Genomic DNA, 25,865 nt, shown 5'->3' on the forward strand with positions numbered 1-25,865 from the left:
GGTTTGGTGATTATACCATTGAGATTCTAACCACTGAGGTCTTTGGTGCACATGCGATCTCTTTGAGCCTGAGTTTCATCCACCTTCTGGTACGGACAACTATATCCCGGCTCCATGGGTTTTTATATGTTTTAATAAATTGTGTTCTTTACGTATTACACAAGCATGTCTTTCTTTTTGTACATATGATTTGCTATTCCGTGGAGAGACGGAGACCGGAGAGTTTTCTAATACTATCAGCTGCTGCTGATTTGGATCTAAGATCAGTCTGACCCGTGATGATCAGCAGTGAATTTCTTGGAGAAAACGACAGCCTATTATCCTGTCAAAGTAACCGCTACGTGAACATCTAACACTACTTGACTGTAAGTCTATTTCTGATAGATCGTTATTTGGGATATCGTACTTTGTACATGAAGAATACGTTTATTTTAAAAGTCAGTAGCTGTTAGAATTTTCAGCAAAGTGTTCATCATTTTCTCCGATTATTACTACTTTTTATTGTCGGCAACATCGAAAGATAAAACTTACAGTTGTTTATAGACGTAATTTTAACATCTGATAAGATTTCTTTGTATTGCAAGTTTTATATAGTTTTAAGTTTTGTGTTAATTGAAAACCCGATAGCGCTGCAACAACTCCTCAATTATATTTTATCTATACAATCTGTTTGCAGCTTGTGTGCAGCTGCATCAGGAGTGCTTATCTGTCGCAATCGGTATTCCAACGCTCAGTGTGGACCTATATTTGTTAAATCCATATAATTCGACACTGTAGGACCCAACAGGGATTTCCCTGGTATCCCGGTGGGCCAGTTCGACATTGGTTAGTGGTTCTTTGTCTGCAGATTGCAGTGAGCCAGTTGGAGTACAGAAAATCAGTAGCTGCTTCAAGTATATGGGACCATATTTATATAGGTCTATGAATGTCAATAAAACAGATTGACAGCCAGTGAAAGGAACAGAGAACAGGTGTTATGAGGCAGGAATTGGAAGGGGTTAGTTAACAGCCTGGCAACTGCATTTTGTACCGGCTGCAGACTGCAATTCTTTTTCTGGGAGACCCGGGTTGAGTCCATGAATGAGAAAACAAATGCATGTATGACTGTGAGAAGATCTTTTGGGGGAATCAAATGATTGATCCTCAGATTAAAGAATGAAGATTTAATCATGAAGAGTTAGTAGAAAAATAAAGATTCCAGCCGAAAATGCACAACTTGTACTTTTAAATTAAAGAAGCCAGCATACTTTTTAGCCTCCCATAACTCATTAATTGATAATCCTTTTATGAGCAATTTAAAGTTGGAAGAATTATATAGCTATTTATATTATGATTTGTTTGATACATGAAGGCAGTGATTTTCAACCAATGTTTTTTTCACACCTTTGTGTGTCAACATAACGTTACCAACATTTAGGTGTTACAGAAAAAAAGGCTTAAAATAATGTATAATTAGGCAACAGATATTACAGATGAACTATTCTTTCACTGAAAATATAATGATCCAACCAGCAGCAAAAGGTTAGGTACTACTGGTCTAAAGAATTTGAAATTAGTAGGTTATGTGTAGTGAAGGGTCCATGACAGCCATTTTGTCCAAAAGCAGGAATAATGGCCCACACTGCAGAAATTGTCATTTTAGTGACACCCTAAGGCTTCTATCACTGTATATACATCAAGTTAAATTGTGCTTTGCAAGCAACCTGCCATACAATAGTTCCAGACAACACACAGTTCATTGCAAATTTAGGGTTGAATAAAACTCTAGATTTACAATGTACTCGTTTAATTATGACATCTTTCCCAACAGTGTCACTGTCTGCACTCACTTATTGTGATGATAATTATATATCGATTAACAAAAATATAAACTGCTACAGATGCACAGTTAATCATTATGCTGGGCACTACTATTTACTGGAACATGTTCTGATACTTGGAATAGGACTTTTGGCTGAAATCACCTAGTTGTTGAAAAACACATTGGTGCTGTCATTTAACAGATAATAATAACCTATTTATAAGTCGACACAAAAAGTCCACAGCGCCGTACATGACATCTACAGCAATTAATAACACAATACATAATACATGAAAAACAAAATACATAGACCAGACATACTGAGTAAACAAAAAATACACAGGTAGCATTATAATACAGATCAAATTATATATTCAGGACAGTGAGTGAGAGGGATGTCCAACGTGAAATAGGCATAAGTCCAAAAAAAGTGCTAGGAAAGCAGGCCTAGAGGTACAGAAGGTGATAGAATAATAGAAGTGGAACACAATGAAAGAAGGCCCTGATTGTGAGAGCTGACATCCTAAAGGGGAAAACACAAATAGGGTGGGGGAGAGGAGGTGATGAGGTGTTGGATTGGATTGGGCGTGAGAGAATATATATCCCAGAGGTGGAAAAAGTAGGATTTTGGACTAGGAGAAGCCTGCTGCCACCACTGTACTCCTTTATGGCATCCAGAACCACGTTCCTTCTGGGTACCTGTCGCTGCTAGTGTACTCCCATGCTGGTACACTTGGGTTGGTACCCCTGACCGCTCACTATGGATCGGGTGCTGTAGATGGATCGCCACTGGCCTATCACACTAGCCAGAGCTGCTGGGTAGCGGGCAGAATGGTGGTATTAGGAGTTGGATCCAAACTTCAGAACAGCCAGAGGATGGATTAGATTTAGGGTCTAATCTGTAGGTCACAGGATTACAGCAATATTGAAGAAGTTGTCAAGCAGGGTCTTAAAGCAGAGAGTGATGTTTATTTCGCTCAAGTGTCCTGACAAGAACAGTTTCACTGATTAAAGTTATCACTGGTCAGGTCAGATGGAACATCAGAATGATACTTTTCAGCACACGACAGTGCTTTTTATACAGATTTGAACACAGCCTCACAGGCTATTTTTAGAATCAGGGTGCAATTTGTTTACCCAAACATGGATTTACATGCAATGCAAAGCTAACAATATTTACGCTTATCTGTGATACCCTAAAATCTTGCTGTGATTTTCTGCTTCTTATTTTGGACACAGTGGACATCTGACAGCAAGTCTAATTACCCCTTCCTTTCCCTTAAGGGGTATTGGACACTCCCATTGAAAGCTCTAATTAATATGAGAATAGCATGGGTCCTTTCTTCCAACAGTTGCAGAATATACATTTCCTCCAAAAAAAGAATACCCCAAGAAAAGTTGCAAACCCCAAACAAGGCATTTCCTTACACCAAGATATACAAAATACTTTCTAAACAAAGGCTTATTGTACCAGATATATACATCAGAAATAATGCATTACCTCTAGTAAGGTTAAAACAGAAAAAAAAACAAATTTTCTCCCTTGGTCTCAGAAATAAAGAAAACCTATAGCAAAATATACACAATCTCAAAAATAAGTGCATGTGCAATTATATAAATAAGCGCCCTGGACTATTTCCTTTAAATACATTTATACCATAAGATCCAGTCACACTCACTATCTGTGAAATTGCAGCAACAGTGTGCTTCTGAGTTATCAACAGATGATTTCAGGCAGAAGTCCTAGCTGAGTTTTCTTTATAATCGCAATACCAAGCTTGATTGTTTTAATTAGGTAAATTTATATTTTAATGAATTACACCTAGCAAAAACGGGTGTTTTGCCAGGGATAGGGCTTTGCCCTTTACATGAACGGGTCATGTTTTCTTTTTTTTTTTAAGATTTAGGGCCTGATTCATTAAGGAACTTAGGCAAGAAATTTCTTACTTAAGTCTCATGGACATGGACAAAACCATGTAAAAATGCAAGGGGTGCAAATTAGTTTTCTATTTTGCACACAAGTTAAATAATGTCTGTTTTTTTCATGTAGCACACAAATACTTGACAGCATATTTGTACACTGAAATTTAAAGTTGATATCTGAAATTTCTTGCCTAAGTTCCTTAATGAATCAGGCCCTTAGTGTTTATTTAAGTTAAGTCTAAGTTGTAGAGAGCTGCATTACGACTAGCTTGTGAACATCCCTTTATCCTACAGGATAGTAAAAATTATAAGATGATGTGTCATTAACACAGTACCACCAAATGTTGCTTTCTTTATATGTTTTCAACACTTAAAACATAAGTTCTCTATCTGTTTGCTAACAAATAACACTGCCCGATAAACCAGTCAAACTATACATATAACCTACATGTTTTACTGCCCACCTGAGGAAATGTACAGAGCTATTCCTATTAATCTTAGCATTGAATCTAATACATACTTACCAACTTTACACTGTTGGTATCCGGGAGCCTGCGGGGGAGGTGGGCGTCATGAGGGGCGGGCCTCCAAAATCTGTGTCATTTTGGACCCGCCCCCATGACGTCATGACGCAAAATGCGTCATTTGACAGCGGGGGGCGGGGCCAAATGCCGCGATTCACCAGGAATCGCGGCGTTTGTGACCTAATTCTGCCCACTTCACTAGGAAGTGGGCAGATCCGGGATTTTGCCACACTCGCCCGGGAGTCCGGGAGACTCTCTCAAAATGCGGGAGTCTCCCGGACATACCGGGAGAGTTGGCAAGTATGATCTAATATTTTACAGACAAACAGAAGGCTGCGGTTACTTAAGACAAACTAAACATGGGAAGCTTCTCTCAACAGAGCAGTTGTTTACACATGCAGAGCTTTTTCAATTAAATTAGACAAATTCTCCAGAAGCACAGAATTCGTTTAGTAATATAAATGGTTGCATGTAAGTGCGCATTGATTATTGTAGACTACAAATAAGTACATGTTCAATTCAGATATGTAGCATGAATATGCACAACATACATTTTACACACAACAAACCATTGCAAGACACTCATATGTTCAAAAACAAACATACAGGTTGCGCTGCGGAGTCCTCTTATGGTATGATTCTATAAAGCTTACTGGGGAATCCAACAAAAGGAATAGACAATGCTTTAAAATTATCAAAAGCAAGTATATATTTAATCACAAATAGTATAATCACACATGTATGATAACATATTAAAAATTAACCATTCTATAGCCGGCCGGTCTATATTAAAGTGATAATACACAAAGCGGGTCTTCACAATTAAAATCATATAAAACTGATTGTAACCATGCTGCACTCAGCGACAGAAGTTGGATAATACCAACCCATTCACTCTTTGTATGACAAGATCGTTGTATGCTTAATGTCACAGCTAAGACGGGAATGATGAAAAAGATATCTCTTTGTATCCAGAATTAAGGACTATAGTACAACTCAAACCATAGAGGCAATCACCTCATTGTCAGCAGCATATAATTACTCATTAGATGTTAGAACTGCAGTTCGAATATGACAGGTTAATCAGCTCCCTCTTGGGAATAGATGTTACTATTATAGTTGTAAGAGCTGCAAGACATATACAGCAGCGTACTTCTTACCAGTCTTCGTCTTCTACCCTCCGGAGGGAATTGCAGTCACTGGTAGCACAATATATTCCAAAAGCAGACCTACTATTAATCCTGAATCGCGGTTTTATGCAGTCGGTATACCACAAGGATAGTCCAGATGGAGACCACTCGTCAGCGGGAGTTGAACAAACAGGATTCCAGGTCAAAGTCTCTTGTGTTGTCCAGTGTTTAACTGGTATGGACAAGTCGATAAACAACAAGAGAATTAGGAATCTTGACTCCAGCGTATCCGTGGTAGATTATAACCGACTCTGATGTATATCTTATCCGCGTGGTAGTAGGATGCAATCGTTGACCTCTCACTGACGCGTTTCGTGCCCGTTCTCGGCACTTTCTCAAAGCTTTGAGAAAGTGCAGAGAGTCGGTTATAATCTACCACGGATACGCTGGAGTCAAGATTCCTAATTCTCTTGTTATTTATCGACTTGTCCATACCAGTTAAACACTGGACAACACAAGAGACTTTGACCTGAAATCCTATTTGTTCAACTCCCGCTGACGAGCGGTCTCCATCTGGACTATCCTTGTGGTATACCGACTGCATAAAACCGCGATTCAGGATTAATAGTAGGTCTGCTTTTGGAATATATTGTGCTACCAGTGACTGCAATTCCCTCCTGAGGGTAGAAGACGAAGACTGGTAAGAAGTACGCTGCTGTATATGTCTTGCAGCTCTTACAACTATAATAGTAACATCTATTCCCAAGAGGGAGCTGATTAACCTGTCATATTCGAACTGCTGTTCTAACATCTAATGAGTAATTATCTGCTGCTGACAATGAGGTGATTGCCTCTATGGTTCGAGTTGTACTATAGTCCTTAATTCTGGATACAAAGAGATATCTTTTTCATCATTCCCGTCTTAGCTGTGACATTAAGCATACAACGATCTTGTCATATAAAGAGTGAATGGGTTGGTATTATCCAACTTCTGTCGCTGAGTGCAGCATGGTTACAATCAGTTTTATATGATTTTAATTGTGAAGACCCGCTTTGTGTATTATCACTTTGATATAGATCGGCTGGCTATAGAATGGTTATTTTTTAATATGTTATCATACATGTGTGATTATACTATTTGTGATTAAATATATACTTGCTTTTGATAATTTTAAAGCATTGTCTATTCCTTTTGTTGGATTCCCCAGTAAGCTTTATAGAATCATACTATAAGAGGTCTCTGCAGCGCAACCTGTGTGTTTGTTTTTGATGATACGCATTCGTGCGTGATAGTGGTTGTTATGCAATAGACCACTACAGTGATGCAGCCGAGATCTGTATTATCCTTTCTATAAATTTGTATCTTACTATTTGACTAATTTACTATCTGTATGTACTAATTTTCAAGTTCTTAATCTTGAATTGAGTTCTCCACCTTTATAGTGTGCGCCATTAACCTCTTGTGGGATTCTCTTGACTCATATGTTCAAACATTTAAATAGACAGTATTGAAAAGTACTGGAATTTTCTGTAACTGAATATAATCCTGCAGCCGCAAATGGAGTGTTAGGTACTTGGCTAAGGTGAAGATATTTGCCTCAACATCAAATAAAATAAAAATATTTACTTCATAGGCAATGTGTAAAGTAAATATGTAATATTGCTTACTCTCTCACTATTACAAGGGGAAATCAATAGAAATTAAGCCAGGGTAAACATTAAATACAATTAATTAATAGTAATGGAAAGAATCACAGAGCTGAAGCTTTAACCACAATAGAATTTCAAGAGAAAGATCAATTGTACAACAATTTATCTAGCATGTCTTATCAGAGCTTTGAAAGCTAATGCTGAACAGGATTTTGTCAGAAAAATCTGGATCTAATTTATAACTCATATTCGGGAAAAAGCCTTGTGTTTGCACCAGTGTGTCTGGTTTGCCCGACCAGGTGCATGCCTACTATTTCTCTTGAGAGACGCATCAGAACACGTTAATTATACAAGCGCCGCTGTCAACCTGTGATTTCTATACCACCTAGTCCTGATTCTATCCTACAACCTATGCAGTCAGCAGTGTCCGCCACCCATGCTGATCCCGCAAACACAGTCTGTCACTCCCACCATTCTATATCACTTCTGCCTGTTCATAATAATCGCCCAGTGGGCACAAATTGACCACTGATCCCTATCAACATTTGACTGGAAGATCAGCTGTCAAACATCAATGACATAAGATGTGGTTTCATGACGACTGCTATCCGACTAGTGGCAGGGCATTCAGGTCAATAGCGCAAGTTCCCTGTGCTCGATGACTGAATCCCCCTGGAATGTTTGGCAGGTGGATTCAAGAGGTGCCAATATAATTAACAAATACCAACAACTCTGCTGCAGAGAGGCAGAAAAATCTCAAGAGGCTCACTGTACACAAATGTAAACGTCCCATCAAATTCCAACTGCTTAAAACCTTATTAATTTAATTAAGACAAACCTTAAAGCAAATTTACATATAAAATACTGCTTGTTTATCTTCATTATTATTCTATTATATTAATAAAATAAATACATTGGCAATTGTGTGTAAAACTTTTAATTACAGTGCTCGGAGTGTCAATAAATGCACTTCTCTCCAAAGTACAACATGGAGGCACAACAAGGGCCCTTTTAAAAGTATAGGACAAAGCCCAAAGACCTCAGATGCTAGCTTGGTGCAAAATTCATGTCCTTCTGCAAAATTAGGTACGGCTGGGTGTCCCAACAAACCACCAGGGATACCCCCAAATATATGCCCACTCCACCCTGAATGAGGGGACAAAAGCTGAGTTTTTCACTTCACATTGAACATTATGTGTTTAGTAAATGACTTTCACTATCTTTAAAAAGCTAAATCTACATAAATTTGGCTTTTTAAAAACAAATCCTGTGAAAAATGTTAATTACTTTTTGTGACTGGATCACTATTAAATAACTTTTGGTAAAAATGTATTTAAAGCAAATTGCGCAGGGCACTTTTTTATGTAATTGCATTTGCACTTATTTTTTTATATTGTTTATATTGTCGGACAGGTAATCGTTATTTCTGAGACCAGGGAAGAAATTCGTCTCTTGTCTAACCTTGCTATAGGATATGCCTATTTCTGATGTATATATCTGACACAATGAGCCTGTGTTTACCAAGCCTTTGGTGTATTGTGGTTTGGAGAAGTAGCTTGTTGTGGGTCCTTTTGTTGTTCTGTGGAAATGTGTATTCGGCGACTGTCTGAAGTATTCATGCCAGTCAGACCTTTTGACTTGCTAGTGAGTCTCCTGTCTCTGAAATAAGATCCAGGAAATTCACAGCAAAGTTTTTAGGAATTTAATAGCCAAGTATAAATATTAGTGGCTTTGCAATGTATGTAAATAAATGTTTTGGTAAACGGGGTTACATTCTGATTCTAAAAATAGCCTATGTCAGAACTGTATAAAAGATGAGCTGTGTGAGCATGTAATCATTCTTCTGACTTCATCTGACCTGATCACCCTGGTACCTCCAAGTAGGGTGAGAGAATATAAACCATCTTGCTTCAAATACCTGCTTGGAAACATCTTCAATATCGCTGTATTCCTGTGAACTACAGATTAGACCCACATCTAATCCGTTCTCCGGCTGTGTCTGAGGTTTGGGCCCAAGCTTTTTCAGTACCACCGCTCTGCCTGCTACCCATGCAGCCCTGGTTAGTGTGATAGACCAGGGGGGATCCATGCACAGCAACCAGGATCCATAGTAAGAGGTCCGGAGTTACCAGTCCGGGTACACCAGCAACGAGGTACACTAGCAGCGTCAGTGACCCAGAAGGAACGTGGTTCTGAGTGCCATAGAAGGATCTCAGTGGTGGCAGCATTATAAGCCCCTCCTACTGCGGTAAGAGGGCGCATTTGGGATAACGAAAGGGAGCGGTGGCAAAGTAAGCCCAGCCGGTTCCCAGCAACAACAGACAGGGTGGCATAGGCGGTCCATCCTGTCACACTTTTTATAAAAAAATATATTTTATTTTGAAATAACTGTGTAAGTGAATAATACAATATGTTCAATAATTTAACAGTATCATAATAAAAAAGTTGTGCAACAGAAAACCACAATACAATGAAATGTAATCTCATGCTGTTTCACTAACCACCAACTTCCAGGCCTTTCATCCAAAACATCTTGTTGCATGTATACATATTGACAATTTACACTTGCCAACTTTTATAATGTAGGTTAGGTGGGATGTGTGGAAGGGTAATAGAGACGCGATCATGCTATCTATTGCTTCGACTCACAGCATTGCTCAACGAGGAGCGTGACCTGATGGGGCAAATCATGTCATGAAGCCCCGCCTTCGCTGGTGCCTGCTCTTGGAGATACATATACACACACATATAGATACATATACACACACATAAATATCTCTATATATCTCTATATGGTGCCGGAACTCACTGGCACTGAGTTCCGGTACCATTTTTCGACGGATTTTCAAAGTTTTAAAAGTAACTTTTGAACATTTGATGTTTGGTCCATGTGGAATTGAATCGCCCTGTCGAGCGTAGCAGGTCGAGGCAAAAATCATTAAAACGGTGCGTGCGGACTGCTTGTGTGTCGAGTCCAATGCATGCGTACATCGTCCGCGCTGGTTGTGATGGCACTGTTTGGCTTGTGGCGCTGCTCAGCTTGTGATTGGTTGTGTGGTCGCGCGCTGAGTGTTTACTGCGGGCGACGATCGTTATGTTTCGCTACACAACTGACGTGTGTGGGTGTTTGTACAGTGATTGACTACATGATGTGAGTTCTGGCACATTTTTTCTTATAAAAAAAAGCACTGTGTATGTGTATGTATGTATGTATGTATGTGTGTGTGTATATATATATATATATATATATATATATATATATATGTATATATTTATATATATATATATATATATATATATATATATATATGTATATATATATATATATATATATATATATATATATATATATATTGCTTGTTTATACTTTTTTACACAAGTACAATGTTATTGATTTGTAGATAAATAAAATATATTTCCTGGCTTTTTATGCAGCCACAGTTACTGGATAATTTACATTTTTTCTCACTTATCACTTAGAAGAACGTAAACCGATAATTTAACAGTGAGGAAAAAACATGCTAATTTAGAGACAGAACAAAATTAAAGTTCCCTGTATGCATTATGTTGCTTTTAGTAGTCTATTAATGTAAGCAGGACTGCAGCTGAGCCTTTGTTTCTGTACAGATTTAAGTTAGCTGGACAGTAGCAGGGAAGCTAATTGTAAATCAAACAAAAGTTCATGACACTCCCTGCTATTCATTAGGACACCAGCTGATACCAGAATTGATCAAGCCTTGCTGTAGTAAGTCAGCAGGTCTCCCTTGACAACTGAAATCAACTGTATTCCTTAGTAATGAACATAACAGTTGTGTCATTTACAAAGCTCCGGTAATGCTCTGTAGTCTTTGTTTTAAGCCACCCGTATGTATGTATGTATGTATGTATGTGTATATGTATATATATATTTTAATTATTCACAGTATTAAAGGAACCTCACTATCCAGAATAATATTTTTATCTATACCTAGGAACCTTCTGCTTAAATAATTTATTTGGCAAATGTTTGTCCTTCCGATCTTCAATATAATTAAGGTTACGTTTTACAGCTTTCATCTTGTCAGCAAATCTTTTATGTAATAGAGAATTCTCTCACAATGTGGTTTTTGTTCTCAATTAATGTCAGTGGTACCACTATCATTGATGTTCAAGTCTGTTACAATGCTGTAGAGAACTAGTTTTTTTAACCTAGGATTTGGAACAAGACTTTGGAGAGCCTTTAGCCTTTCATCCAAATCCATCAGTTGCTAAAATTCGAAGCATACTAGGAGGTCAATGGCATTGCGTGTGTCTGATTTGTAATGTGTAGCAGTTAATATATATTAACAAATTATTTCGTAAATAAACCAAAAATTTGAATCAGAAAATAAGATTTGCTGCTTTGTCGTGTTGTCATTATGTCGTGTTGTAGCGAGGTTTCCTTACAACAGTCAAACAATTGTTTACAGCCAAAAAAATATGTTTTCAATATTTGTCGCTCTGTCGATATGTGGTCTAATAAATTACGTTTTTGACACTAAATAACTATGTAAGATTTGGCAGCTGTACCTAGAGAGCTGTGGAGGATATTCGCCAACAAACAAAATTCTTTATATATATCTATATATATAGATTAATATATATATATATATATATATATATATATATAGATAGATAGAGAGAGAGAGATATCCATCTATACATATCTATCTATCTATATCTATATATATATATATATATATATATATATATATATATATATATATATATATATCTACTATATAAATGCCTAGTGGCGTGTGTGAAAAAAACCAAAACAAGCTGCAGCGCCACCTGCTGGGCAGAGTTATACACTGACCTATATATTTCTTGAAGGAGAAGTGACAGTTGGGAGTGGTTGGTGGTTGCCGGGGGTGACAGTGGGGAGTTTTTAACACCTTAAGTAGCTTGATGAAGGATGTGGCGATGAAGATGAAGGATGAGGTGATGGAGAAAAATTATGAGGTGGGGACATGTGGACAAAACCACGTTAAAAAAGGGCGCTTGCGTCGGGAAGTAACGCTCTTCCCCTGAGAAGGCCTGGGCTAGGCCCAAATGCATGACAAGAACCTTTTTAACACCTTAAGTAGCTTGATTTGACTAGAATGCATGAGTATCATGCACGGGTTAACTTGTGTATATATATATATATATATATATATATATATATATATACATATACATATATATATGTATATCTCTCTCTCTCTCTCTCTCTCTCTATATATATATATATATACACACACATACATAGATAGATATGTATATGTATATATATATATATATATATATATATATATATATAGATAGATATATATATATATATATATATATATATATACACATACACATATACACACACACATATCTATATAGATATAGAGATTATGTAGGGGAATGGAAGCCAGTGTAAGGCAAGGCAGAGGAGGGGTGGTGAGAGAGAAAGATAAGTCTCACAGCCAATTGAGAATAGACCAAAGGGGGTCGAGATGGGAGTGTGTGAAGCCAGTGAGGAAGAAGGTTACAGTAATCGAGACGGGAAATGATGAGTATGTGGATCCTGAGAGAGGAAGGGTCGGATGAGGGCAATATTCCGTAGTTCAAAGCGGCTTGATTGGGAAAGAGACTTAATGTGGGGGGCAAAAGAGAGGGAGGAGTCAAGGGCGACACCCAGGCAGCGGAGTTGGGGAACAAGAGAGATGGTGGTGTTATTAACAGTGATGGAGAGATCAAGGTGGGGTCAGGGAAAAAAATGAGCTCAATTTTAGCAATGCTAATTTTGAGAAAGCGTGAAGACATCCAGGAGAAGATGTCGGAAAGGCAGTCAGAAACATGAAACCAGAGTTGGTCAGGAGAAGAGGTGTAAAGTTGAATGTCATCGGTGTAGAGGTGATACTGGAGACTGAAGGCCGAGAACAGAGCCCTTAGGGACTCCAATGGGGAGGGCAGATGGGGGTGAGGATGAGTCAGGAGTGGCGACAGGGAAGGAGCAGTTGGCAAGGTATGAGGTGAACCATGTGAGGACAGTGCCAGAAAGGCCGAGAGAATTAAGGGTCTGCAGGAGGAGGGGGTGGTCCACGGTGTCAAAGGCTGAAGAGAGGTCCAAGAGAATGAGCAGAAAGAAGTGACCTCTGGATTTGGCTAAGAGGAGGTCATTAGTAACTTTGGCAAGGACGGTTTCAGTGGAGTGGAGTGGTCAGGATCCAGATAGGAGGGGGTTGAGGAAGGAGCTGACTGGTGAGGCAGTTGCAGACAATCCGCTGGAGAAGTTTGGAGGTATAGTGGAGAAGTGATATGGGTGGTAGTTAGCAAGAGAGGCGGGGTCAAGGTTAGGTTTCTTAAGAATTGGGGAGATAAGGGAGTGTTTGAAGGAAAAAGGGACAAAGCCAGTGGAGACTGACAGACTGAGGAGGTATGCAAGGTAGGAACAGGCAGTGGGGGAGAGGGGATGGGATCCAGTTGACAGGTAGATGGGGGAGAGGAAAGAAAGGAGGTCTAAGTAGCTTGTTCGAGGCATGTGGGCAGGTCGGAGTGGCATGTTGGAGAGTTCTGGAGTACAGGTGGGGATCTTGATATTTTGGGTAATGAAGTATAACAAGTTGCCCATCACTGGCTAAGTGTAGTATTGCAAAATTCTGCCATTTTCATAATACTTTAGACACTGAGGACAATATAGCAAAGAAATGAATGACAAACAGTAAGGTAATTTTCAAATTGCAGTAAAAAAAAAAGTAAAATGGAAATGAGCGCTGTAATATTAAAAATAAAGGTTGAAAAGCAGGACTTTATTTAGAGGATATCCTATCCTAGACTATTAGATACTGACAGGGATGCAGCAGATATCCTGGTGGGTATGACATTATAATGATGCATAGAGGGCCCAGACATTTCTAGTTATGCCCCTGGTGCTGCCGAAGGTCTGTGCATCCCTTAGTTGGTAAATAAAGCAGTGTTGACAAGAGTGTTAAACCAAAAATGTAATGAAAAATTGAAATTGAAAACTATTCTACAGTTCTCCAGCCCTCACAGTCCTGGTATTAGAAATGAAGTCACCATAGTTCTTGTGTGTCCATCCACATTCTTCTCTAAGTGCATGCCTCTCGTTTTTATTTATAGTGGCTTGCTAATGTCGCTTACTCTGCTAATATTTAAGGTGCTCACACCTGCCATTCAATCCCCAAGAAACAGATTACCTTGATCTTCCCCTCTTTGCCTGTACCAGTTACTATTATTTGACTACCCTTCACTGGCCCTGGCTTGCTTACTAGAGATCCTGACCTTTGGCTCATGTAGTGACTACTACAGTCTGTGTTCTAATTCAATTATTACCTTGGCTTGCCTTTGTCAGCTGCTACCTAGGTGAGGCTGTGAGCTGTGAGTAACCCACCACAGAGCCCATTACCTTCTTGTGGGGGCCCTGGTGAATACCATAGTACTCAGACACCGCTATCGAGCTAAACCAGTGTAAACTACTACCAAATAATTGGATCTATAACTGGAGCCCATGACAATTCTCAAATTTTGCGTATTAGCTTAGCCAAATTGATAAATTGCATATGAAATTATTACACAATTCACCAGATCAATAAGGTTATATGATAATTGCACAAAACTTAATGAACCCAATATAAAAATATAAACTTTTTTTTACAATAGAAAAACCAAAACTAAATAGAAATAGTTTCTAGTATTTCAGTACAAAGAAATGTTGAATCCTTATAAATTACAGTGCAACCTATTGTTGACTTCATGTTAACAATGTTTTCATGGATTAAAAATTTCACACCCTATATTAGAATATGTATTTATATATTAATTTCTCTTGCAACAGTTATTCATAACATCAGCTGCTGTCTAACAAACTTAATTAAAGAAAAAGTAATTTCCAAGCACTATCTATGGCTGTAAGAGCTTCAAGTATACCAGGCTAGCGCCGACCTAATCAAAATGCTAATGTGAGATGAATTAAAGTTGTGATTAACAATTCACAGCTAATGCTTAAGTGAAATGATCACACCAAATGGGTTAAGCACTAATCATTTTATCCACTCCCATTCAATAAAAAAGTAGGTGCAAAAGACTGACTGCTTTAATGTTTTCACATATTTATGTGTGTGCGAAATCTTAATGCAATTTATAATTTATTGAAAAGCCTTTAAAATATACATCATTTCAGTATATTCTACATAGGTCTCCAAACAGCAGTTATGTTAGAATTTTAAATTGTTTAAAAACAAAAAACAAAACAAATAAAGCTCTCCCCTTTCTTAAAAATTATCTGTATAATGAACCCAGTACAAGCTAGCTGCTCGTTGCTCCCTGTTACACAGAGTTCACAATTAGGTCAGTGGGGGGTGAGAGGAGAGATTTACTATTGCTTTAAACTTCACAAAAATGTAACCTCTGTTCACAAACCGTAACTAATAAGCAAATTGCTTCAAGCACGTATTAAATGAAATACTCAAATAAATTATATATGCTTAGCAACTATTTCCACAGCCTGTACACGTGTGCTTTTTTCTTGAAAGATCATTTTTATTGCAATAGCGACAACATCAATGTGTTTAGTTGCCCACCCTCCTGTTAGCAACTACCCCATTGCTAAATGTTTTGGAAACTTTCTCTGGGAATATGTGAACTTTCAAACAGTACTTAATTTATTCAGAAAAAAACCTGTAGGTTCAATCTATGTCTTTAAAGGACTGCGAAACCTAGCCCCACAAACGAAAACCTATGCATTAGAAGCATGACGGTAAATGCATCAATCTTATGGAGCTCTGTAAAAAATAAACAAAGTAGTCTTCATCCTTTATTAGCAATGGAGTGGGTGGGACATATAATTCTCACTAAGTACAGCTCTTATTAAATGAAGGCATAATGCAATGTTCAACATAAGTACTTTCCTTTCTGTATTGACATACCACTAAATTTACAGTCTAAATCAGGTTGTATTTTGTAAATAGAATATATATCCTATCATCATCATAACCAATAATTTATAAAGCGCCACTGATTCCCCACCACTGTACAGAGAACTCACTCACATCAGTCCCTGTCCCATTGGAGCTTACATTCTAAATTCTCTAGCATAAACACACAGACAGACAGAGACTAGGGTCAATTTTGATAGCAGCCAATTAAACTACTAGTATGTTTTTGGAGTGTGGGAAGAAACTGGAGCACCCAGAGGAAACCCACGCAAACACGGGGAGAACATACAAACTCCACACAGATAAGACCATGGTCGGGAATTGAACTCATGACCCCAGCGCTGTGAGGCAGAAGTGCTAACCACTTTGCTGCCCCATCTATCTTTTATCATTGGCTATTAATGTTAGTGATTTCAATTTTACTGACTATTGGCAGATGAAACCAAGATGGGGCTGGCTATGCAGACAGAAAGCTGTAACCAGTGACAAGAAGGATAAGTATTATAATTACAGAATACGCTCTGGATTTAATATTCTCATTCTAATGGAAGACCACAAAAGTGAACTTACCCTTTAATTGGTGTTCATTAAAATTAAATATGAAAGTAAAGCTATATCATAGATACCAATTTTTTTGTTCTTACCTCCGGGATCTCCCGGAGTGGAGGTGAAATCTGAGAAAGGAGGGGGGCAGGGCATGGAGAGTCACTTCATTTTGACCCCACCCCCACAATGCAATGACGTGGCCGCGCTATTTTGCCATGGGAGGCGGGTTCAAAATTATGCAAATCGCAACCCCCCTCCATCCTCAGACTTCACCTCCGTCGGACATTCCGGGAGAGTGGGTAAGTATGAGCTATGTACATCTCTCACTAACTTAAATGCATTGGTCTGGAAAAAGAGGCTTACACCTGCAGGTTTTCTTAGGGTTCCTACACAGGGGTATTAAGAAAAACCTGTTAAAATCGCATTTTCAAAGCACCCATCCAGCATAGTGTAGTATATACTTAATGAGATCTCCCACAGGACTCCATGATAGTGAAAAAAGTGGTAATGCGTGTGAACTTAGGCAATGTGGAATTTAAAGAAAAGCAAACACTTGTCAGAAAGTGTGTGTGTATGCATGTCCATTTTCGTACATTATTTTATGGACTATCAGCGTTAAACAGTGTTCCCCAGGCTTAAAAATATGTGTTTTGAGTGTCTTATTTTAACGCCCAAGCATACAATTCCTTAAGCAGTCTGTAATGAATTTCTAAAAAATATATTATGTGCACATCCAACTTTGATGTCACAATGCTTAACTACTTAAAGAAGGGAGCAAGAGACATGGGCCCAGGATCATTAAGGAAAGTAAGGCAAAAAAAGGAGTAAATGTTCTCCGGGACAAACCATGTTACAATGCAAGAGTTGCAAACAGGTTTATTATTTTGCACATACCTTAAATTACAGCTGTTTTTTTTCATGTAGCACACAAATACTTGATAGCTTTATTTTTACACTGAAATATAAGGTTGATCTAGGACATACCCTACTCCAACTATTATTCTGTCCCCACATTTTAAATTTAACTCCCCACTCCAATGCAACATGGTTTTGTCCAGACGCAAACTTACTCCTTATTAATGCTTTGCTCTTCTTAATGATTCAGGCCCATTAAAGATGCTAAAACATATACATTCATAGGGGTAAATTTATCAAGCTGCGGGTTTCCAGATGGTTTCAAAAGTGGAGACATTGCCTATAGCAACCAATCAGATTCTGGCTATCATTTTGTAGAATGTATTAAATAAATGATAGCTAGAATATGATTGGCTGCTATAGGCAACATCTCCACTTTTCAAACCCACCAGAAACTTGCAGCTTGATAAATTTACCCCATAATCTCTTTATTGTATTACACAAAACTTGAAAAATGGGTTTTAACTATGGCTACCTTTTATGGGTGCCAAGGTAACCAACAAAGAACAAATATTTATTTTTTGCTCCTGTTACTAAAATACTAAAAACAGAATGAGGGGGTGAAGTAAAATATCTGTTTTACTCCTATTGGTATCTATCCATCAATTCATTTTTCTCTACTTTAATGGCTCACAAGCTTATCTTTTCCTTCTTTTAAACAAGACTCATTTGGAGAATAGACTTTATTATAAATGCTAATCTTCATTATTCCACTTTAATGCAAAAAAACAGCACTACAACTGTTATTTACATTTGGCTTATTGCTTAGTTTTTCTTTTTTTTTATCGTGTATGAGTAACATAGGTAGCCATAGCAACTATTGCAACTTCTGTAGGAGGCATTTAAAATGATCTATACAGCGCATGTGTGAAATGTATTAAAAGAGAAAGTGGGATACAGTACTCATCGCTGTAGTAAAACAATAGAAAAATTAGTTCTGAGTTTTTCTGCAAGATGAAACTTAACATTATGCACCAGTGTTCAACAAAGAGGTTAATAAACAATGCATACACCTGTGGGGAAAAATACAAGAAAACAGCTGATAATTGAATATTTTACACACAAGTATTTACACATCTGAAACAGTGTTTTTTTTTGTTGGAGAAACAAAATTATTCCCCAACATAAATCCCACAAGTGTTAAAGAGTTGGTATTATACATGCCTTGCCTTGCAGGTTAATCAAAATTAATACGTGATTTCTACTTTAATGTAAAATTGATAGTGATGAGTTGCAGGTCAGACATTGTAGCTTACCTGGCACACTCTAATGGCTTGATCCAGGACTGTTTTGGTGTCAGTAGCATAGTCAGGACAAGGTAATGAGGCCCTGCTGAAATGGGCTTGCAAAAGAAGGTGTGCTTTGGTATGCCCACTGTCCATGGAATGAGGGTTCACTTCAACAGGAAGATGTTTTGCCAACTCACTGTTCATTTGGTCTTCATTGTGTCTGACAGGAAGATCTGTGTACTCTTCAGCATCCTTTAACAAAAACAAGAAAGAAAAAAAAATATGTATAAAAATACACTTTAAGTAAAGATTTTATTCAGAGCCGTAACTTGAAATTTTAGCGCCTGGGGTGAAAAACAAAAATGCCGCCCCCTAGCTCTCAATTTTAACCAATTGAACCTAAAATACTTATAAACTGCGCCCCCCGTCAGTGTTGCACCCTGGGCGGTCATCTTTATCGCACAGCCCTCGTTACGGTCCTGATCTCACTGAATAAACGTGAAAAAGGTTAGGGAGACTTAAAACTCTAGTAACAATATGCAAATAGTATGCGGTAGTAAACCCTTCTTAAACATAATTTGTATGGCTGCAAGGTAAAATGAGAAATCCTTAGACTTAAATGTAATAGAACCTCATGAGACAAAAACACCTGCAATTAATTTATCCACTGGATTTCGCTCTTTTTAAATGGTTGTTAAATAACAACTAACAAATGGGGGGAGATTAGCTGCAAAGTGTCTCCAGAGCGGCCGGAAGACATTTTGCGGCGGAGATTTGACAGAATTCTCCTCTCATTTTTCCTCGTACCCTATAGAGATTTCTACAGTAATTGCCCACAATTGAATATTCCCCAATGGAGTACTAAAATCACAACATATAATTGCACATTTAGTTTCATACTAGTAAGTTGTTGTGGTAAAAATAAATTACCTATTGTCTATTATCTAAGTATATGGAAATACATGGTCTGCGTTTTACGTGCAATCATTTTAATACTCCCTTTTTAAGTTATAGGATGCATATGTCACTTTTAAACTATTGTGCACTGGGATTCTAAGGAAACAGGACACATATCGCCATTCATTTAGGAGGATGGCATTCCTGGTTTCTATGGTTACAGGACGCATTTTAGGCTCAGCCCTGACAATTCTGCTCATCAACATGGGTTATGGAAACGAGGCTTGGCTGTAATCCTATGCTTGAACAGGAGGCTTGAGACTGTGTTGCATATGTATCGATATTTAGACATGTAAGGAAATCATTATATTGTGCTTTTTAGTAGGAAAACAGCATTTTTTTTTTAAATGAAATTGTTATATTGATTTTATTATGCAAATTATATATGTGAGAGGCATGGACAGTGTCTCTAGTTAGAAACACCTGGTTGATATATGGACACTGTTTAAAAACCCCATCTACTTTGAGACTAATCGCTGATATGCGTTGGTGTTGAACCTGGATTAAGGGAGTGCTCTTTCTGAGGAGGAACGTGAATGGAAGGGTTTATAGAACTTTTGTATTTGTACTTCATGTGCGTGAATGTTTTTCCTTAAGAGTGAGATACTTGGATTACCATAGTGGGGGATATTAGTCGATTTATTTCAGATGAGGATTTATACATACATATCTATATATATAATCATGTGGAATGGTTTAATATTGTAAGTATGCTATCGTAGTGATAATTTAATAAAAAATCATAGAGGATAATACACTATGTGTGATTCTTTTGCTTTCCCATGAATTATCTGTGATTGGTGTAACACAAATTGGACATCAACATTTTTGTGAGAATAGGCGAGATCGTTGGAACAGTGTTTTGATTGGAGGCTTATAAGTGGATAGGATATCAGGAGTGCAATAGCACAAGTCTCCTTTACTACACCACATTATGTCCTCTGTTTCTATTTGAGTGACACTCAGGGAAGAAGGAAGACACTAACGTTCTCCATCTCATAAGAAAGATATTGACATGTCAAGAAAGGTTTCCCTCCAAAATGATTAAAGTACTGTCCATTGTTGTAACCATACAGCACCAGGTTAGACGTTTCTGGTATATTGTTTGTATAGTGTGTGGATAAGTGAAATCCATGGTAGAGTAGGCAGCACTGTTGGGGAGCGCTTGGGAAATGGTTATACTGTCATACAACGGGTCATCGGTATTCCTAAACCGAGGCCTCACTCACTTATCTCTCTGCCGACATACTCCCTTCCCTGCGTCCGGGCACCATCTTAGTTACGGGTCTCTTTAAAACCTTGCCTGGTCTCCTATTGGACCTCTGTATGCCTCCTACTATTTAAGGCACCTTCCCCCTTTCCCCTGTGCCTGTTTCTTTTGGTCATTCACCTCCTCAGAATAGGCTGTGGATCTCTCCGCTTTCCAGTGGTATTGTTTGCTGCCTGCAGATCATCGTTCGCCACCATCCCAGTGGTAATAGTCTGCAGTCCACAGATCATTGCTTCATCATCCTAGTGCTCTGTCCTTCTGTCCGCAGATCATCGCTTGCCACCATCCCAGTGGTAATAGTCTGTAGTCCGCAGATCATTGCTTCAACATCCTAGTGCTCTGTCCTGCTTTACGCAGATCATCGCTGTTCGCCATCCTAGTGCAAAATAGTCTGCAGTCCTCACTCCAGCATTCTAAATCTCATCATTCCAGTGTTAGCACTCTGCACTAACAGTATGTCTGTGCTCTCTTCACCCATCTACGATCTTGTTGCCTGTTTTCCGCTGATCCCGCCTAATACTTCCCAGAGGGCCGCGACCTGCATAGTGGAAGCCGCTAAACCCATACCTTCTTATGAGGGTCCCTGGAGAAGACCAGGCGCTGCATTAGACTCTGCGCCTCCGGTAAGAGTAGCACCAAATTTGGCGGATCAGGGTTTCTCCCCTTTGAACTACTATATAGCCGCAGAGTCCGTGGGCCTCTTGACCTGTTCCAGGAGTCTTGGGAAGGGGAGCTACCCACCCAGGATGTCTCTGTGGTGGAGTATGTGTTGAAGCTCAGAGATCGGTTAAAGAATCTCATGGGGCTAGTGCAGGCTAATCTAGCGGAAGCGCAGGCGAAAAAGAAGACTTGGTATGATCAGGGCGCGCATGCCAGAGTGTTTGAAGTAGGGCAGAAGGTCCTTGTTCGGATTCCCACGTACCAGAACAAGGTCAAGGCTGCCTGGGCTGGACCGTACACAATCTCAAAATGCCTGAGTGACATCACTTATGTGGTGTCATTTGATAGCGACGGTAGGCGGCAGTGGACCTACCACGTAAATATGTTGAAGGCATACCACGAGCATGTGGAGTCGGTAGCAGCGATATGCTGCTTACCGACTGAGGAACCAGGAAGTGACCCACTACCTGACCTCCTTGCGGATGCCGAGGAAGGTGGTGTAGAGGAAGTAGGCTGGGATGAGCAGTTGAGTGCCCGCAAGACGGAGCAGTTTGAAGCAGTGCTGTGGCCCTTTGCGACTCAGTTCAGTAGGAAACCCGGTCAGACTTAATTGGTGATGCACCATGTGGACACTGGTGAGCATAGGACAGTTAGACAACCCGCTTATCGGGTCCCACCAGAGGCCAAGGAAAGTATATACAAGGAGGTACAGGAAATGCTTGAGCTAGGGGTGATCCGGCCATTGCATAGTCCGTGTGCGTCCTCTGCTGTATTGCTTCCCAAGAAGGACAAGACAACGCGGTTTTGCGTAGACTACCGCCAGTTGAACGATGAAACCGTGTCTGATGCCTATCCCCTGCCCCTGTTAGACGAGTTAGCTGCAGTAAAGTATACTTCCACCTTTGACTTGAGCAAGGGGTATTGGCAGATACTGCTGACCCCCGAGGCTCAGGAATGGTCTGCATTCATGACCCCATTTGGCCTGTTTGAGCTTAAGTCCATGCCATTTGGGATGAAAAATGTGCCTGCCACCTTCCAGCGTGTGCTTGATTACCTGCTGGAAGGGTGTAAAGGCTTTGCTCAGGCGTACTTGGATGACATTGCCATTTTCAGTAAATCCTGGGAGGACCATCTGAGACATGTAGAGCAAGTGTTGGAGAAAATTCAGTGGGCAGGTCTGACCATCAGAGCAGACAAGTGTCAAATGGGGATGTACTGGCCTTCTTAGGGACCTCAGGTTACTACCGACATGTTTTGCCCAAACTTTAGCACTGTAGCAAAGCCCCTGATAGATCTCACTAAGAAGAAACTCTCCAAAGTTGTTGACTGTACACCCGCTTGTGAGCTGGCATTTCAGTCGTTAAAGGAAGCCCTGGCTCATGCTCCAGTACTGTTGGCGCCTAACTATGACAAAGACTTTATTGTAGAAACTGACGCTTCTCAGTATGGACTGTGAGCAGTACTTGCCAGGGAAGATGAGCAGGAGATCCCTGTGTCCTATTTGAGTAGAAAACTGCAAAACCGGGAGGTGGGGTATGCCCAATTGAGAAGGAATGTTTGGCCATTGTGTGGGCAGTGAAAAAACTTCAACCTTATTTGTATGGACGACATTTCAATGTGGTGAATGATCATAATTCTTTAAAGTGGCTACAACACACCTCAGGGGAAAATGGGCGTTCGATGCGCTGGAGCCTTGCGCTTCAAATTTTTGACTTTGACATAATTCACAAGCAAGGAAAGGTTTACAGCAATGCAGATAGACTGTCTCGGCAGGAAGAGTCGGATCCTCAGGGTCACCTTCAGTAACCCTAGGAGACTGCGAACCAGGAGCCAAATCATTCAGACATGACACGCTGGTTGCCGCATGGACAAGGGAGGGAGGAGTGTGACTGGATCACTTATAAATAACTAATGGTATAAATTTATTTAAAGGAAATAGTGCAGGGCACTTATTTATATAATTGCACATGCGCTTATTTTTGATATTGTGTATATTTTGGTAAGGAAAATCTTTAACTTCTGAGACCAGGGGGAGAAAATTCTTTTTTTTTTCTGTTTTAACCTTTCTAGAGGAAATGCCATATTTCTGATGTATATATCTGATACAATAAACCTTTGTTTTGAAAGCCTTTTGTATATCTTGGTGTAAGGAAATGTCTTGTTTGGGGTTTATAACTTTCCTGGGGAATACCTTTCTTTGGAAGAAATGCGTATTCTACAACTGTTGGAAGAAAGGACTCATGCTAATTAGACCGTTTGATGTGTGAGGGTCATAGGAAGATATAATTAGACATGCTGTCCACTGTAAGATGCAAGATATCACAGCAAGGTTTTAAGATATCACAGATAAGTGTAAATATCGTTAGCTTTGCAACACTGATTCTAAAAATAGCCTGTGTCCAAATCAGTATAAAAAGCACTGACTTTTACACTGAAATGTATCATTCTGATGTTCCATCTGACCAGCCTCTGATACCTTTAATCAGTGGAACTGTGCGTGTCAGGGCACCTGAGCGAAATAAAACATCACTCTTTGCTTCAAGACCCTGCTTGACAACTTTTTCAATATTGCTGTAATCTTGTGACCTGCAGATTAGACTCTAAATCTAATCCGTTCTCCGACTCATTCTGAGGTTTGGACCCAGCTCTCCAGTACCACTGCTCTGCCGTTATCCAGCAGCTGGCCAGTGGAATAGGCCAGCGGGATCCAACCACAACACCCTGATCCATAGTAAGCGGTCAGGGGTACCAGCCCAAGTGTACCAGCACAGGAGTACACTAGCAGTGACAGTTACCCAGAAGGAACATGGTTCTGGGCGCCGTAAAGGAGCCCAGTGGTGGCAGCAGGCTCCTCCTACTGCAGCAGGAGGGGCATATTCAGAATAACGAAAGGGGATATGGGAAAGTAAGCCCAGCCGGTTCCCAGCAACAACAGACAGGGTAGCATAGGCGGTCCATTCTGTCACAGTCATGTAGATCATTAACAAGATATGACTTTTGGTACTCAATGTCCCGACCCATTTTTGTGTATTTGTGCAGTGCTGTTTCATGGGGAATAGGTTTTTAATCTAATTATGCAAATGTTCTATTGTTTTTTTTCAGGAGAAATATAATTATAATATTTGGAGAGATATGCAAAAGAAATCAAAACAACAAAACACTTCTCCCAAGATTCATGAAAATAGGCAGACGCCATTAAAATAAACCAAAATTGAAATAACTAGTTTCCTTCAGTTCCTTGCACCAAGACTGTACCTCCAGGCTGTCAAGGATAGCAGTTATCTGCCTGCTTCGTCACCTTCCTCTCATGTAGAAACAACATCACAACCTTTTTAAAAGACTTTGCGGATTTACAGTTCTGGATTTTCCTGGGAGCACCGTATGGTGACATCACAGTTTGAAAAAAATCCCATACAGCTGCTGAGCAACCTACACCAAGGTCACAGTGAGAGAAAGAACCAAGCAGATTTGAGTCAACATTGCATATTCAGGTCACTATAGGGTCCACAGAGCCCAAAGCCACCCAATGTGGTTCAAAGTGGGCAAGGCAATATGTCAGGTCATAGCAGACTGGGCAATCTGGCGGTAAACAGGGCTTGGGAATACATTTATTTCTTTATTACATTACATTGTATAATGTAAACTTGGTTAACAAGCTTTTGTGGGGAATCCCAATCTGTTGCTGGGACCACTGAAATCCTCTAAAACACTTCTACCGTCTTGCAATTTAACTAGAACTATGTGTCATCTAAAGGAACAGCCACTGTTACAAAAACAAAAAACAATATGAAAATAAAGCACATTTACACATAAACCCTACATTTCTAAAGTGCACTTCTGATTTCTATGTCTAATTTTTCCTCTGCTTTACTCAATTCATAATAATAAAGTCTTTGGGCCTGATTCATTAAGGGAAGTTAAGTAAAAAGAATTGAGTAAGTAGTCTCCTGGACAACACCATGTTACAATCCAAGAGGTGCAAATCAGTTTTCTATTTTGCACATAAATTAAATACTGTTTGTCTTTTTATGTAGCACACAAATACTTGATAGCTTATTTGTACACTGACATTTAAAGTTGATATTTGTGTGCTACATGAAAAAACAGTCAGTATTTAACTTATGTGCAAAACAGAAAACTAATTTGCACCCCTTGCATTGTAACATGGTTTTGTCCAGGAGACTACTTACTCAATTTTTTTTACTTAACTTCCCTTAATGAATCAGGCCCTTTGGGAGGAACACAATCTGTATATGACTAGAATCTCACAATACAATTCATTAAAAATCCAAAACACAACATATAAAGACAA

At 39.2% G+C, this 25,865-nt stretch overlaps 1 protein-coding gene across 1 annotated transcript in view; it reads right to left on the reverse strand.

Moving 5' to 3' along the window:
- The window catches only part of ASCC3 (activating signal cointegrator 1 complex subunit 3), a 605,262-nt gene that overhangs the window by 22,283 nt on the left and 557,114 nt on the right, over positions 1 to 25,865 (reverse strand). Inside the window, exon 37 of the mRNA XM_075202837.1 lies at positions 18,694 to 18,918. Within this exon, the coding sequence (XP_075058938.1) occupies positions 18,694 to 18,918 (225 nt within the window). The remainder of the gene's footprint in view (positions 1 to 18,693; positions 18,919 to 25,865) is intronic.

The sequence above is a fragment of the Mixophyes fleayi genome, chromosome 3, assembly GCF_038048845.1.
Source record: "Mixophyes fleayi isolate aMixFle1 chromosome 3, aMixFle1.hap1, whole genome shotgun sequence".
Taxonomy (NCBI): Eukaryota; Metazoa; Chordata; class Amphibia; order Anura; family Limnodynastidae; genus Mixophyes; species Mixophyes fleayi.